Source organism: Mytilus galloprovincialis, chromosome 9 (genome assembly GCF_965363235.1).
Source record: "Mytilus galloprovincialis chromosome 9, xbMytGall1.hap1.1, whole genome shotgun sequence".
Classification (NCBI taxonomy): domain Eukaryota; kingdom Metazoa; phylum Mollusca; class Bivalvia; order Mytilida; family Mytilidae; genus Mytilus; species Mytilus galloprovincialis.
In genome coordinates, this window is record NC_134846.1 from 57,824,011 (window position 1) to 57,840,691 (window position 16,681).

Genomic DNA, 16,681 nt, shown 5'->3' on the forward strand with positions numbered 1-16,681 from the left:
TGTAACGGATTCAAAACAGACAAGTACCGTCCAAAACTGATGGCTACCAGATGTTCAACAGACACTTCATCCGTTGGAAGTCAATTTAAAGTTTAGAACATGCTCAAAATTTTCCTACGGACAGAACAGGCTACGACAGATAAAACATACACTAAACGGACATGAATGGATTGAAAAAAGTTTTCCGTAGGCATCCGTTGGAGCTATCTGTTACGGTGTGACCAAGGCTTTAGGAATGCACATATTGTATACGACAGGGAAAAGTTGAATTTGTGAGCTCTCAACACCTTTCTATTTGCACGTTTGGTAGTAATCCCTTGAAGTATTTCATTTTCTAATCTTCATTGGCTGCATAGAAAGTATTGGTCACAATACTGTTATTTGGGAAAATCAATAGTTCTAAACATGAGTCTTAAATTGTATAGTGTAGTAAGAATTAAGTCGGTCCCAAAATATCCATATCTTGATACAAGTTCATCTTAACATATTTTCTTCAAATATTGTAGACAAACAGTCATTAATAATTTTAAAAATGAATAAGAAAAAAAATGTGTTTTTCTGTGTATAAGCTTGTTATTGACAAATTGGTCATAAATATTATCAGCTATCATAAATCATCCTTCTAATCTATTACAGGTACAGAATGTATAGAAAAAGTCAAACCACAGGCTTTCCTTCATTAATTACGATATTTTCAGCACCTAATTATTTAGATGTTTATAATAATAAAGGTAAGAATTGTTTATTGGATGTACCAGATGCTTATATATAGAAACAGATGTAACATATTCTCTGCAGTAGAAAATGCATAATTCTATTTATATAAAATGAAAATTGGTGTGTTGTGGTACAGAAGCACTGCATTATGAAGTTGAATTCTAACGTGATAACCAACACTGAAAACAGAAGAAATGAGCAGGCCATTCATTAAGAGGCGGTACCCGGTACTTTTACCCTCCTATGCTATTGACAAGTACCGCCTAAATGTAGAAATTTTTATATAAGATATTCATGGAATAAATTGAAAAGTACCACCTAGAAACGTGGAAAGTACCAGTCAACATGAAAGATAATGAAACCCCTGAATGAGAACTGAATATTTATAATAGGATACAATGCCATTCTAATGTCCACATACAGGCAAAATACAATAAGATAACCATTAAGTAAATATTTGCTATTATTGAACACACTTTTAATATTGATGTAAAGAACAAAGAAAACAGAAGAATGACATGCTTAAACCATTTACAATAACATACTATGACAGGTTTGAAAAAGTTGAATGATTATCATAACTTAATTTAAGAAAAATTGGCTTTCAAAAAATTCTTATTGTTTGCTCATGTTTTCAAGATTTTAAGACATTCAGTCTGAACTTTCATGCGTTTTCCTGTAGAATGCTTACATTATTACGTCATTGTTTAATGCTGTCATTTACACCATCTAACCCAAAGTGATTCATTCATAAATAGCATACAATAAAGGAGTAATATTGGAACAGCCAGAACAATCATGACATTGTCTACCAGCTGATATACCAATATATTCATATTATATCGCAGGTGAGTTCTCAATTGCATTTGAAGAAGCTCAGATATTAGAATACATCATTAATGATGCCAAGAACAGCATAATATCAAAATCATATGTGGATCATGTTTTTATAATTATTGATATCATGTTTACAAAACTTTTTAATATAATTTTTTTGATTTTTTTTTAGCTGCCATATTGAAATATGAAAATAATGTGATGAACATCAGGCAATTTAATTGTTCCCCACATCCATACTGGTTACCCAATTTTATGGATGTATTTACCTGGTCATTACCATTCGTAGGAGAAAAAGGTTTGTACAAGACAAGAGGATGCAGACAAATTTATTTATTTTTTAGTCTTACAGTATATACCATATACCTCTGTTTGTCTGCTATATAAAGCAGTCACTTAAGTGATTTTTATGCAGTTAAGCTGCATTATGCGAGCACCCTAGATTTGTGTTCTACCCAATAAATCCTGAAATATTTGCCATTGTTATTATCTAGCTTGCTACTATATTATATATAACTAATTGAACACTTTTTTAATACTTTTTATTCTGGATTACAAAAAAAATTACCAGAAAAACCTTAAATGATCGTCGATTTATCCAAAAGTTTTAAAGTTACACATAGGAAGTAGTGCTTTTTAAGAATCCTTGTGTAGTTCATTAGGACTTGTGCTTTTAGCTAAGATGTCAAAGAACAATTGTATGAAATATTTAATCGCCGAAAATCTCTTAAGACAAGTAGTTTAGATTTCCCAAATGACAAAAGTCGTAGGAATATTGTTTGTCATCAATACGTAGTACAACTACGTCAGTAGTCTATTATATAATAAGTTCAACTGTTCATGCTGTTGGCGGCAATTTCAAATTAGAAAAAGACATTTTCGTAGCTTTTCAATTTGGAGGCAGGTGTTCAAATTAGCGGTGGTCCGAGGTCCGCGACCTTCCACTTATGCAAGCGGAATTTCGACTAGGATAGTTGGTTTCTACATTTAGCTACGACCGACGTACGTAGTCACCTTCCATTTGAAAGAAAATAAGAAATTACTTTGCAAACCTTTTCACCATGTTCACCAAAGTCTCCAATTAAACGAGCTAAAACTTATTTTTATCATTATTATTCATGACGGCGATGTTCATTTTGTTCAACCGCTAGCTTTATATAGAAAATCGCCGACAAATATTGTATAAATTCGAGTAAAATCGTAAACAACATTGTAAACACATAACAATGGCGGCCGTGAAGACAAAATTTTACAAAATCGGATCTGATTCCGGAAGCGGATAAGGGTAATTCCGGGTTTGGTGATCATTTTCAAAATAAATCCAAGCAGGTGTAAAAAATACATCTATGCATGGTAAATGAATATAAACACTAGTATTGTAAACCAAAAGATATATGTAAAAGAAAGAAAAAGCAGAAAAATATTTTATTCAGAAACTCAAAATTACTTTTTGACAAATTTTGATTTAAAAATCCAATACAACGTGACAGCATGGAACAGTATATCTAACAATATACATGGTCATGGTCACAGTCTAAATTTTCTTTATAAATGATAAATGGTGATAATGCATGTGAGATGCTTTTAAAGTGTAAACATATTACTGCAATTTCGAGGGGTTATTTGTTTTTTCTCAATTTTGAAGGGTCAATTAAAGTAGCTGAAAGTTTCTTTCTTTATTTTCACAAATAATGCAACTATATTATATATACCTTAATGTAAGTAAACCATATGATATATAGGTGGCATTCTTTGGGCCACTCTACCCCCTCCTGTTTGATAACTTGGAAACGGTCCAGCTCCCCACCCCTAAACCATATGAGGGGCAGATCTAGGATTTTAGGTTAAGAGGGGCGCAAACTTAAATTTTCGACGAACAGAGCGAGGCTAAAAAAAATTTAGGTAAAATTATCGGAATATTCTTTATCAAGCTGAGAACAACCCATGCTTTGCAAATTTAAGGGGGTGCAAGCCTGCAACCCTCCCCCGTCTGAATCCGCCCCTGCATATATTCAAGTATAGGACAATATAATAAATAAAAAATGAAATATAGGGGGAGTCCCTGGAGTTACCCCACCCCTCCTGTTTGAGAACTTGGAAACGGTCGAGATCCACACCCCTTAACCATATATATTCATGTTTTTGACAATATAAAAAATCAAATGAAATATAGGAAGAGTCGCTAGGGGTCACCCCACCCCTCCTGTTTTAGAATTTAAAAATGGTCGAGATCCCCATCCCTAAACCATATATATTCATGTATGACAATATAACAAATCAGATGATATATAGGGGAGTCCCTTGGGTCACCCCACCCCCTCCTGTTTGAGAATTTGAAACCCATTGAGATCGCCACCCCTTAACCATATATATTCATGTACGGGACAATATAACAATTCAAATGAAAGATAGGGGGAGTCCCTGAGGTCACTGTTCACCCTCCTGTTTGAGAACTTGGAAATGGTCAAGATCCTTACCCCTAAACCATATATACTCATGTATGGGACAATATAACAAATCAAATGAAATATAGGGGAAGTCCCTGTGGTCATCCCAACCCTCCTGTTTGAAAACTTGGAAACGGTCGAGATCCCCACACCAAAACAATATATATTCATGTATGGGACAATATAACTAATTAAATGAAATATAGGGGGAGTCCCTGGGGTTACCCTACCCCTCCTGTTTGAGAACTTGAAAACCAATGAGATCCCCACCCCTAAACCATATATATTCATGTATGGGACAATATAACAAATAAAATGAAATGTAGGGGAAGTCCCTAGGGTCACTCTACCCCCAGTGGCGGATCCAGAAATTTTCATAAGTGGAGCCCACTGACTGACCTAAGAGGGGCCCGCTCCAGTCACGCTTCAGTGATTCCCTATATAAGCAACCAATTTTTTTCCCAAAAAAGGGGGGCCGGGCCCCCTGCCCCCCTAAATCCTCTGCCTACCCTTACCTGTTTGAGAACTTGAAAACCGTTGAGATCCCCGCCCCTAAATTATATATACTCATATGTATGGGACAAAATAACAAATCATTTACATTTACTATGGGCAGGTCAGTCAGACCTCACCTTTGATCCCTGTTGTAGTGAACATTTGTCTGATTCGTGTCTCATAACTTTTGTACTATAGAACACAAACTCAGTTTTCTTTCCAGGGAAACCAGTCCATTCATACTATTACATGTTCATACTAAGTCAAATTGAACTTCTAGCAGTCAAATAAAACCAAGGTTAACTACCAAGTAGAACAACTGCAATCATTGGGAACTTGTACCACTGCAGACTCACCATAAAAAATATACATTGATATATGCATTGCTTTTGAAACCTTGATAACATATAAATTATTTGCCTTAATAAATAAATCATTAGATAAACATGAATGTACTCATATATGAATGTTTAATGTTGAGGCAACATTGCAACAGTTTTCATAATAACGGTTGCCTTGGTTTTTGGTTAACTGCCTTTAGCGCTTACAGCGCTTTGATTAAGTACTTTGAAGCCTTTTGCTTTTCATCTATTTTAATGTGGAAAAGGGGCAATTTTTTTTTCTTTTTCAGGCAAATTAATTCAATAAAACTAACAAAACTATGTCCATGGTGTAAGTGGATAAAAATAGACATAAATTACTTCAGACAAGATTTTATTGATATTAGATATAAAGATCTACATGTGTCACAATTGCCAGGGAAGCCATTTTCTCAAAGTAGCTTCTGTCAGGGCAGCTATTAATGAAGGTTTAAATCAGAATGACGCATTTATATGAATGAAAGTTGTGGTAAACATCAATGACAGCAACCAAACTACATTAAAGGGTATCATACAGTTTTCTACAAAAATCAGCTGATAACAATCTTTTAAGCTCTAACCAGAGTAATATTTTGTAAACAAATCTAACTCGAAAACTTTTGTTTTACAGTTACAGAAATGTTAGTGAATGTATTGAATATTTGCTCAGATGATGAGCTTATAATGGCAGGAGATGAGATCTTAGATGGTAAGTTTAAACACTTCTCTGTGTTTTATTTACTGTTCTATCGTACGCGACATAAAGTCCATATGTGTATAAATGTTTTAAATTGCACCAGAAAATAAAATGTATTTATACATGACAGTTTATTGAAAATCCAATATAAATCTATTTATACAGAACACTGTGCTTTAAATAACCTGCTGTATCAATTTATTTACATGTATACTTGAAATTTAACTATTATAAAATAGCAGTACATCATAATTAACTAGTCAATTCATTATGTTCAGAAGACATGCTTCTGTCAATTGTCGAAGAAGTATCTTGTTCTACGGATGTTGTTAATAACTAATTATGTCAGCAAATAGTATACTAATGAATTTAATTAGTAAGTTAACACTAGCTTCTGAAAAAAAAATTGAGGGAGAAAATCTGAAACAAGAAAAGTTTATTTCAGTGCCAATATTATTACAAGGTATTGTTGATTGTTTGAGCTAGTGTTTTAGGAGTGAAGGGGCCTGCTCATATAATAGGGTCAGTGTTAAAGGTTTCACATCATTGTCACTTACTGCACTTTTTTACATATTAACTTCATTTGAATGTCAATGTTTGATCTCAAATTGATCTGAATTCATCAGTGAGTAAATAGACAATTCTGTCAAGTCTGGAGTCGAGAAATTAAATCTAATCTTGCATATGTTTTTGTCACGTGACTATTGGAAATTGATTTCCTAGGAACTCCTTTAATGTGCTTATGTTGAACCTCAAGTCTTCATATCAACATACAATTTGGTGATGATATATTCTGAGAATGTGAATGGAATACTAGTTGAAGCAAGGCTTTTGAATTTTGAACTGGTACTGGAAGGGATACTCACTTGTGCATGTATTAAGAGTAAGGGCTATATGGCATTCAAGGTTTGGTTGATTGTTTGATCCCCAGTCCCTTTGTGATTCTTTTCTCTGGTACTACTGAACTAATTACTACACATCTGATCAGCAGCTTATAAGTGAAAAGTTCAAAACGCTTAAGGATCTACCAGACACCTATTTCCTGTTTACCAATACCATGATTTTTTTCTACACACCTTTATTGTGTACTAATGAATTGAATGACTTCATACTTGGTAGGCAGTGTTACGGTGATGTCATATGCGAAACATTGTCAGACACATACTTCTGGTTTGAGATTTTAAAATCCATCTGTCTTTTTATTTTTGAATAAAAGAATTAAAACATTTCAAGTTTGAACTGTAAACCAGACTCAGCACCAATAATCATACATGATGTTGAATTTCTCTTCATATTTTGCTAAAATTTATGGTCAGATGGTCTGTAAAAACAAAAAAGCTGAATTGCCTTGTTAATTTGTCCGTTATGGGAAAACACTTTTCTTCTTCATGTCAATGTGTATTTTAGTGTTTTTTCATCACAAATGTCAAAGGATGTTGATTTGTATGAAGTGGCATGGTGTTTTGAATTTTGAATTGAAAGTTAACTTGCTTAAGTTTAGTAGACACTAGAAAATCACCAGTATACTGTAATTGTTATATTTAATCCAGTTAATAAATGATTTAAAATTGAGTGTGCAGATTGCTTTAATGTTCATAATGTTTGTTTGTTTTTGTGATGTCACAAAAGTAATGTGTTTTAAAAGTTTAAACAAATATTAGAATAATCAACGACTGATTCATTATTGGAAAACCTTTAATTTTTGTAAGCTTGAAGTAACATCACAAAAATAAATTAAAAAGCTGTTCCATTAGAAAATCTACTTGCAATTTTGATCAGATAATTGAAGAAAAAAAAAAACAATTCAAAATTTTTTTTAGTTAACATTTTTTTCTTTCATCTTTAATTTGTTTCCAAATTTAAACGAAGTTGTAGTGGGACAGTCTTGTTTATATATATGCATATCAGCCACATATTTATTTTGCAAGCTGTGCTACACAAATTTTTGTTATGTTTTTAATGAATGTTTGTAAATGTGTTTTGTTTTCTTCTTTTTCTTTTCTTGTTGGGTTCCTTGAAAATCCCTGCATGTGCTCAATTAGGGCAGCGTAATGGTAAGTGCACAGCCCAAGCTTTATATATAAATAACTATATTACCTTTTAAAAAAAGCTAGTTTGCATATTTTAATTGTGTTACAGTGTATAATCTCTTTAATTTGTAGAAATTTTCTGCATTTCTGTTTGCATCTTTCTCAACTATCTCAACTCTTTAAATTCTAGAACAGGCGAGAAAAATAACACTTAAAGAGGTAGACAGAGAGACAAGTAAGTCTAAAGTCCTGAAAAAATAATCTGACATGGCTAAAGACATGGTTTTATAAATTGTTCCTGGTTTGATAAGTACAACTCACACGGCATTCTGTGATGTCAAGTTTGATCTATGTTTTACATAATTATGTGTACCCACAGAGATATAACATTGTAGTAGTTCAGTAACCTTTGTATAAATGAATGTTTTAATTTATGTATAATAATAACAATAGTGAGGATAATAACAAAATCTCCTAATTTAGCTCACCGTAACATGTGTAACTTGTCTTAGAGAAATTTTAGGGTTGAAATAGTTTAGGAAAATAAATTGATACTCGTGTGAGCAAAGAAATCAGGAACACATAATAAAACCAAGAACACTTTTTAATCAAGTAATCACTGATACAAAAAGATATAATATTTTCTAAGGACTTTACCAAGCTTGCATGTTTGACATGTTTGACCATGTTAACATTGATGCATTGTTAAATACTGGTCATGTGACTGAGGCCACTAACAAGTCAGGCAGCTTAGTTGCTTGACTCTCTGTCTGACGTATATAACCAAATAATCAGAATAATGCCTTATCTTTCAGATCTTCCACGCTTTATACTTTGCTCTAATTCACCTACTTTATTTTTATTTTCTGTTTTAGTCATTTGTTTGCTTTTTGTAGTAGTCCTGTGCTAGTTAGTATGTTGCAAACACCAGGGTTCAGTCAGTTGAACTAACAATTACACTGGTAACAAGTAGAATTTGTTTGTCAATAGTGAACCCTGGGCTCCATTTTTCTGCTGTACAATATCTGTTACTGTTAGCCCACCAGTTTTACTGTGAGCTATGCTAGAACATGTTAATTTATAAATATATAATTTTATGAGTCTAGCTAGTGCTTTGTTGTAAATTGTTAACTGCAGCTCTGCAGCAAGAATTGGCTATTTTACTACATAAATATTAAAATGCTGCTGAAGATTATCATCTGACAAAAGCTGCAAATCTGAATGGAGTAATAGCACAAGTAGGATTAGCTTTGCATTTACCTTGCTGAGTTATTACATAGATAAGATTTATTTATAATTCTTGATTTTATTTTTATGATTTAACACTTTAGTTGTATCTTTTCCCTTATGGACATTTTCTGCTTATTGAAATTGTATTGTTTTGAAAACGATTTTTTGACAGAAACAATGATATAAACTAATTTAAAAATCAAGTTCATTTAAAACAGCACAAGATGGCACTAGAAGGAATGTCAGTTCATGTGTTTTAACTGTTCTATAGCAGGGTAAAATGCAGTTGTGCTTTGATTCCAGGGACTACAGTAGCAGCTAGGAAAAAAGTGATTAAAAACAAGATCAGAGCCATAGGCAAAATGGCTAGGGTCTTCTCAGTGCTCAGGTATGTTAGTTTGACAACTAATTTCTCAGTGTGTGTTTGTTAATTACATTACAGATGGTGCAGTGGCAGCAAGAAAAGAGGTGATTAGGAACAAAATCAGAGCCATTGGAAAAATGGCTAGGGTCTTCACAGTTCTCAGGTATGTCAGCTGACTTCATCATGGATACTTACTTTCTTCCTGGAGTAGTTTAGTTTTTTCCAAGCTAAATATTGAAGCCTACATGTTGGATTCAAAAGGAAAAAAGTTTATTAATATGACAAATGTGATCATGAATTCGCTTTAAAATCACCAGTAAACATGACTGGAACTGTATTTATGCCTTCAGCTTTTTAGTTTAAACAAGAAAAATAGTGAATATTTGTTACCGATTTCAACTGAATGAATGACAAGTGAAGTGATTTCAATTTATTTAGCATGGGAAAAGTTTTTTCTTTGATTTTTACAGGAATTTGCAAACCTTTTTGTTTATATTTGTAGATTTTCACTATATAAAATAACAGTTTTATAATATATATATACACATTTTCTTATGCTTCCTTACCTATATGTGTACCCAGTGTTGTATTTATTTTCCTTTCTCTTGGTACTGGTGATACCACACATATTGAGTAAGTAGGTCAAAGTAAAATTCACTTCCTATTAATAGAGCAATTTGGATAAATATAATCCAGACAATATTTGAGCCATAAATTATATACTTACAAATGTTTGAACTGCCTTGTGGGGATAAATTCTCTTCTGATTTTGTGGTCACTTGGTTCAAAATCTACGGTCAAAGAAACAGTTTAGGCAAATCTTTTGTTATCCATCATTTGATTGTCACCAACCTGTTTTTATGCAACATAATTTCTAAGGAGCAAATTTTGGACCAACAATATTTTAAGTAATCCCCATTTTTAACTACCTTTTTCTTTACTGGAGTCAGCATTACATACCCTTTCAACATCTTTCTATTAAATGGCAAGTTAAAAGCATTATTAGTTAGAATGTCATGTTGAAATATAACTGTTATTTATGTTATTGAGGTTACATGTAAAACCAGTACCAAGAGAAGTATTATCCCATTTTCATTTGAGACCTTTCATATTTAGCATTTGGCAAAAGATTTCTGATGATAACTTGTTCGATGTAGATATTTTTACATTTACTGTTTAGATGCATGAAATATATTTAGTGCATGTACTAATTAAAATCAGACTTATTGCTCCCATTTACTGATTTACTGCATGAAGATCTGTTTAAACAAAGTTGTTTGTAGTCCTATCATTGTGAAAACAAGAATAGGTCAAAATTGGTGAAAAAAATTTACGAACTGAAGAAATAAATCAACATATGGGGACAATCTTTTTTGAAACAGATTTAAGTTTATCATGATTAGTATTGGTTATTTGTCCAACTTTTATTACAGTTTGGTTGACCTATAAAAAGTAGACCAAAATTTATGAAAGATTCCTAAGATATAAAATTAGCAGAACATGTATAGTCAGGAAATTGAATTAATCTTTTCCTTTACTTGCATTAAATTTATCACGCTTTTGGATTAGTCTGATTTTAACATTTAAAGATAACTCTATCATCATGAAACATACTAATTCAGAAATTATTGTGAAAAATATTTTATATGAATTTAACAGGATTTTTCTCAAATTCTCATTAAAGTCTCAAATGACAAAATCGCAATAATATCTGAATTTACAGTAGTTGTAAACTGAAGTTTGGTTTTAATCAGATAAGTATGTATAGTATCTGCTTGAAAGGAATGGGACTGAAATTTATATATATTCACCCTACTTATTAACTAGTGCACACACTAGAGTTATTTTTATAAAACACACAATTTGATGTAACATATTCACTTTATACACTTGCCTTAATTATTCAATCAACTAATATGTTACTCACTACATTGAATAGCTTACATTTATGAGGTAACTTAGTATGGCAATTTGACCAGGGATAAGTAAAAACAAAAATGTGCATCAATTAATAAAACTAGCTACAGTCAAGAAAGTAAAAGCTTGATATTTAACAGAATAACAAAGTGCACACTCTTCTTATCAATTCAATTGTATCTGTAGTCGTTATCAGTTGTAACAAATCTCTCTTCAAACCATTTAGCAGCTTGGATACAAATTTACCTAATTGGTCAGTTCATATCACTCTTAACTGAGGTTTAGGTACTAAAAAAGGAACTGATGACATCAAATTAATATATGATACATTTTATACAAATGACTTGCTTTTGACTGCTGATTCAACATTGTTATATTATAAATGTGATTTTAGAAAAATGAAGAAAACTAATTTTATAATTTTCATATTACAGAGAAGAAAGTGAAAGTGTGTTACAGCTCAAGGGACTTACTCCAAATGGTCTTCTTCCAATGGGAGCGTTATCAGGAGGGAAAGATACACTTTCTAATGGTATGTTATTTATAACACTTGCAGATTTATAGAATTAAAAGTTAATGCATAATAGTAAAGGTTAGGACTTTAAAGTTAGATTCTATAATTTCAATTTACATGAGATGCCATTAAAGTAATTTGAATTAAAGATCATATTCCTGGCACAGCCCTCAATGAAATACTTGACCGTTAAAAAAATTCAATGCTGTAAAAGATATGTTAACATGAATGGAACTTAGGTTTTTCAATATGTATATAATATATTAATTGGAAATGGAACTTACTTCGATATTAAAATCTTTCATATCAGGACATATTTATAAAATTATATATCAACTATGCTGAAGATTTCATGACCTGACAATATACATCTTTATATTTGTAGCTCTCAGTGGTTTTTCACCTACACACAAAATCAGTGGATTTGAAGAGGCAAAATGTTTAGATAAGATGAATGAACGAATGCCACCTAGGCGAGAACAGTTAAATAATACCCACAATAGTAGTTAAAGACTTATCAAGTGACATGAATGAGCTGGTCTCCTTACGTGATAATTTTAACCATGTCCAATGGGTCTGTCCCAAGACATTCCTGACTAAAAGCTGGCCTATGTATGCATGATGATTAAACTGGAAAAAGATTGAACATTTTGATCTCTAGTTTGTATATTATTGAATGCAGTATTTATAGACTAAAAGCAATTCAGAAACATAACTTAAATATTTTATTACTTGAAATTTCTGCTGAAATGTCTACACAATTCATAATTTGAATGCTCACAAACTGTATAAATGTTCTGCAAGTTGTTCCTTTCAAGATCTAGTCAATCCGTTATATGAATGTTAGTGTGTGTGTTTGTTAGGCCAGCTTTTTCTTAGTATGTCACTTTATGGACAGCTTAACGAGAGTTCTCCACAATGCTCAGTCCAACGCAGCTTAAAACAGAAGGCAGAAGGAAACAGCCAGTTATTGGCATTTGTGGACCGGCTTATCACAGCAAGGACCTAGTAAGAAGAGACATACTCTTGGCAAACCATCTTATCTCTGCCTAATATTGGTTGTGCTGCAAGTGATGAGTACGCAGAATGTTACATTAGAACAAATAACTTTTTTCTGAGATTCAAATATTTATTATTATAATTAATCAACTTTTTTATTATCCATGGCTGTAGATGTCCACATCGACACTGCTTCATAAGGAATGTTTTAAATCTGTTTGTTATATTTCCCCCTGAAGTGGATGTCAAGTAGGAACTTGCCAGATGAATGTTTTGTTTTAAATCCTCTTTAGTCATAGTGCTAGTCCCAGTTTATTTTCATACTAAGTGTAATTGTCATCATCTTTTTTCTGTGGCATCTTTGTGTGCTGGGGAATAATTATGTTCCAGATATTAATGGGAAGATTTTTAGACCTATGTGTTTATAGTTGATGTGATACTAAGAACATTCAAGTTTGAATTTTTTTCCTTTGTAAGTGTATGTTTGAATTTTGATCAAAGTTTGTTCTATTATACATGATTTCAACATTGTTTTTCCCTCTGAAGCTTTAACTTTTAATAACAGTTACAAACAACTGCTAGAAAACAATTCTAAATAACTGTTCACTACTTGGAAATATTAAAAAAATATATATATATAGAAGTATTGAATTACTTTCAGGAATCAAATCAACATATATTTTCCGTTATTAATTGCACCATCTTTCGCATATTTATCTATCAGAAAATTGATAACAAAATAAGTAATCAAATAGTGCTAATTGAATGTTCTTGGTACTAAAGCACCTATTGTACTACATACATTTTTAAATGGGTAAATGTTATTATCTATTGTATGTCTACAAAATTTCTGTGATAATATCTAATGAAAAACATCTCAGGATTGTAAAATATAAAATATCCTGCAGTTGTTAATGTCTAGAGTTTTTTTGTTGCTTTTGCTTTCATGTGTTATATCAGAAGTTTAGTTAGAAATGAAACTTGAATGTTTAGCCAACAGAGTAATGCTGTAACTGTTAAACATAATTCTTACAATACAAGTTCTTACCCTCCCATGTAGATTAAGCCAACATTCCTTTCAATTGTAAATAAGAATAACAAGGTTCGGGCTTGTGATACAGAATTATCATTTTGAGTTTCTTCAGTTCAGATATAGCTAGGAAGATACAGTATCTGATATTAGAATCTCATACTTTAGATGTCTGTGTTTATATTTGTGATGAGAATAGGAGTGTTATATGTTATAATGATAAGTTAGATATTTCCTTGTGCATAATGAGTTCAGAGAATGAGATGAGTATTACATAGATATAACTAAAAACAATGCTACATGAGGCTTTTAAAGGAAGTACAATTACATCGAGGTTTGAATTACATCACCGATAAAACTCAAAATCCATCAGTTTCCAAATACACTTTAAAAATTTCTATTGAACAAATAAGTGATGAATGGCTTCTAAAGCCTCCAAAGCCCAAACTTGGAAATTTTCCCGCAGCAATAAGTAACAACAATTCTTCATGTGAGGGACAATGTGTAATTTGATGGAGTATTCAGGTCAATATTAACCATGCACAAATGTACATATCTCTTATATTTAAAGCGGATACAAATCTAATATATAAGAGAAAAAAATTATATTTAGGGGCAAGTGCAAGATAGATATAGAAGATTGTTCTTTAAACTTTTTATGTTGTGTACAGTATGTTGGTTCCTTTTTGTTTGTGTTGTTCATAGGTTTATTTTCCAGGGTTAAATGTCTTGTTCTAGCAGACTATTTTGTTTCTTTATCTTATGAATGGCTATATTGTAAGTGTATCATACAACGTTATAAATTATATTTTCAATTTATTGAAATCCAAATGCAAGTTGATACGTTTTATCATTTGTGTATACATGATGGTTGTTTGAGTTTTAATTGTGAGAGATTTTGTGTTATGAATCTATACCTATTCCTTATATTTGCAGAATCTGTTAAAAGTTGCATTCCATATATTTATATTTATGTATAATCTTATATTTTCTGACGCAAAAACAGACATAATAATCCTTGGTATTTATTAACAACTGATACAAGTAGTGGATTTTTATTTGCTCCTTCAATTTGTGATATGGATGCTGGTCAGTTTATATTATATATATAATATATCTTAATATGAGAGTAGGTTTTCGTATGATGTACTGATATCACAATTACATTTACCAAAGCAGAAATTGCTTAACTGTCCAACAGTATGGATCTTTGGGGGAAAAAAATGATCAGTTGATAGGAAAAAATATTACAATAGATTAAAACTATTAGATAAGGCCTTTGATAGCTAACTGAATTATTGGTTTATCCAAGTTTTAATTGACTGAAAAAAAAAAATTATATGTATAAATTTTTTAATAGAAACAAAAATGCCTGTTGGACAGATGTTCAACTGCTATATAGTACAGTCTGCTACAGTGCAATAGTACTAAAAGTAATGCTTTCTTCAAATCCTCCAAACAGTTTTGACAGTGAATGAGACAAATTCAATAGGCAAAAATAGAAAATATCAGACCACATGATATCAATACGATTCACACTTTTTTTGTCTAAAGAAGTTTTTTCTTGAATAGTTTTTTCAGCATAATTATTGCTTATATTAGAACAAAATTAACTTTTTGATTCATATTTTTTTATGTCAATTATAGTGTGGTTTTATTTTCATTGTAACACTATAAAAGATGCTGAATCTGCATAATTGTACAAGAGCATTCTTTTGCAGTAAAATTGTCATATTTTGATAATCTTGAACATTTTCGTTGTCTAGTTATTCAAATTTTGTCTTTTGATATGTCTGTTTAAAGATTTCAACAAGTTATAGTGTGTTTAACTATTATAATTACAAGTAACGTTAGGGCAATCATATTATAGTTATCTAGCATTTATCATTTGAGCTAGTAGTAAACAACTATAGCAGGAAGAATGTCTTCCATTGAAGCAGATGAAGAAGAATCCACTACATTTTATCAGTGGTGATATTTCAGTACAGTTGGTGCACTTGTGGTCGTACAGTTTATTTCCTGATGTATAAATGGTATTATTATTATTGATGTTCATTCGGAACAGTTAATGTTCCTTTTTCATTAAAATGATTTTCAAGATTCAAATATGTTAAGAAGTTATCTGTTGTTACATGCATTTAAATTTTTTTTCATAAAATTTAAATTTTTGGAAATTTTAGGTGTTGTTCCCTATTAATAGTCTTTTGCTTGAATTTGAAAGCATATTGTTCCTTCACACCATTTTCTCTACCACCAAAATCTTTTTTTATACTTAATAAAAATAATTGCAATAATTTATGAACAAATCTTGTTGTCAATATAAATATTGAGGAGATGTGGAAACTAGGGAGTCAGTTCTAAGAAGCAGTAGTGATAGTGTAACTCTTTGATGAAATCTTTATTGTTCATACTGATGCTAATCATCTGGTATGCATCCAATTGTCTTAGACTGCATTTTCATTGTTAAATGATGAATATTTTACAGAAACCTTGATTTGACCATTTATTCAGTTTTTAGTAATAAGTCAAATATATATGGTCTTGTATGTCCATCCGACAAAGATTGTCTGAAATTTCAAGTTAGATAATTGCTAAAAGGTTCTTCCATGATTAATACTATAATGAAATATCAATAAAATTGAGAATGAAAATAGGGAATATGTCAAAGAGACAACAGACAAAGGCCACCAATGGGTGTTCAACACAACAAGAAAATCCTGCATCCAGAGTTGTACCTCAACCAGCCCCTAAATAAAAATATTTAATAGTTGACTGAAATTGGACTTCATATTAAACTTCAAAACATAATTGCAGTAAAATTAAAAAAAACACAACTTTATTAGATATGAAGATTCAATATATGAATTACAGGTTCATATGATAAGATCATCCGACTGAACTCATTTTTATGGTCATTGATTGGCACCAAGTTTTCTTACTAAGTTGATAGACTATGATCTAGAAAATCATCCTAAAGTGTATATTCTGCTGGACAGGGTAACAACCTTATTTCTTTATATTTAGAGGGTAAAGAGTAGCAGAGAT

The 16,681-nt window shown here is 31.4% G+C and overlaps 1 protein-coding gene across 8 annotated transcripts in view; it reads left to right on the forward strand.

Annotated features, from left to right (window-relative positions):
- Nucleotides 1-15,942, forward strand: part of LOC143045408 (protein phosphatase 3 catalytic subunit alpha-like) — a 30,548-nt gene extending 14,606 nt beyond the window's left edge. Inside the window, exons 8-14 of one of the 8 annotated variants that reach the window (XM_076217885.1) lie at nucleotides 637-731; nucleotides 1,727-1,852; nucleotides 5,487-5,564; nucleotides 5,998-6,015; nucleotides 9,116-9,200; nucleotides 11,528-11,625; nucleotides 11,993-15,942. In XM_076217885.1, the coding sequence (XP_076074000.1) occupies nucleotides 637-731; nucleotides 1,727-1,852; nucleotides 5,487-5,564; nucleotides 5,998-6,015; nucleotides 9,116-9,200; nucleotides 11,528-11,625; nucleotides 11,993-12,117 (625 nt within the window). In that variant the 3' untranslated portion in view covers nucleotides 12,118-15,942. Of the gene's footprint in view, nucleotides 1-636; nucleotides 732-1,726; nucleotides 1,853-5,486; nucleotides 5,565-5,997; nucleotides 6,016-7,594; nucleotides 7,607-7,772; nucleotides 7,818-9,115; nucleotides 9,201-9,254; nucleotides 9,340-11,527; nucleotides 11,626-11,992 lie in introns of all 8 variants that reach the window. The other 7 variants (XM_076217887.1, XM_076217883.1, XM_076217881.1 and 4 more) reach the window with 7 other exon arrangements.
- Nucleotides 15,943-16,681: the final 739 nt, after the last annotated feature.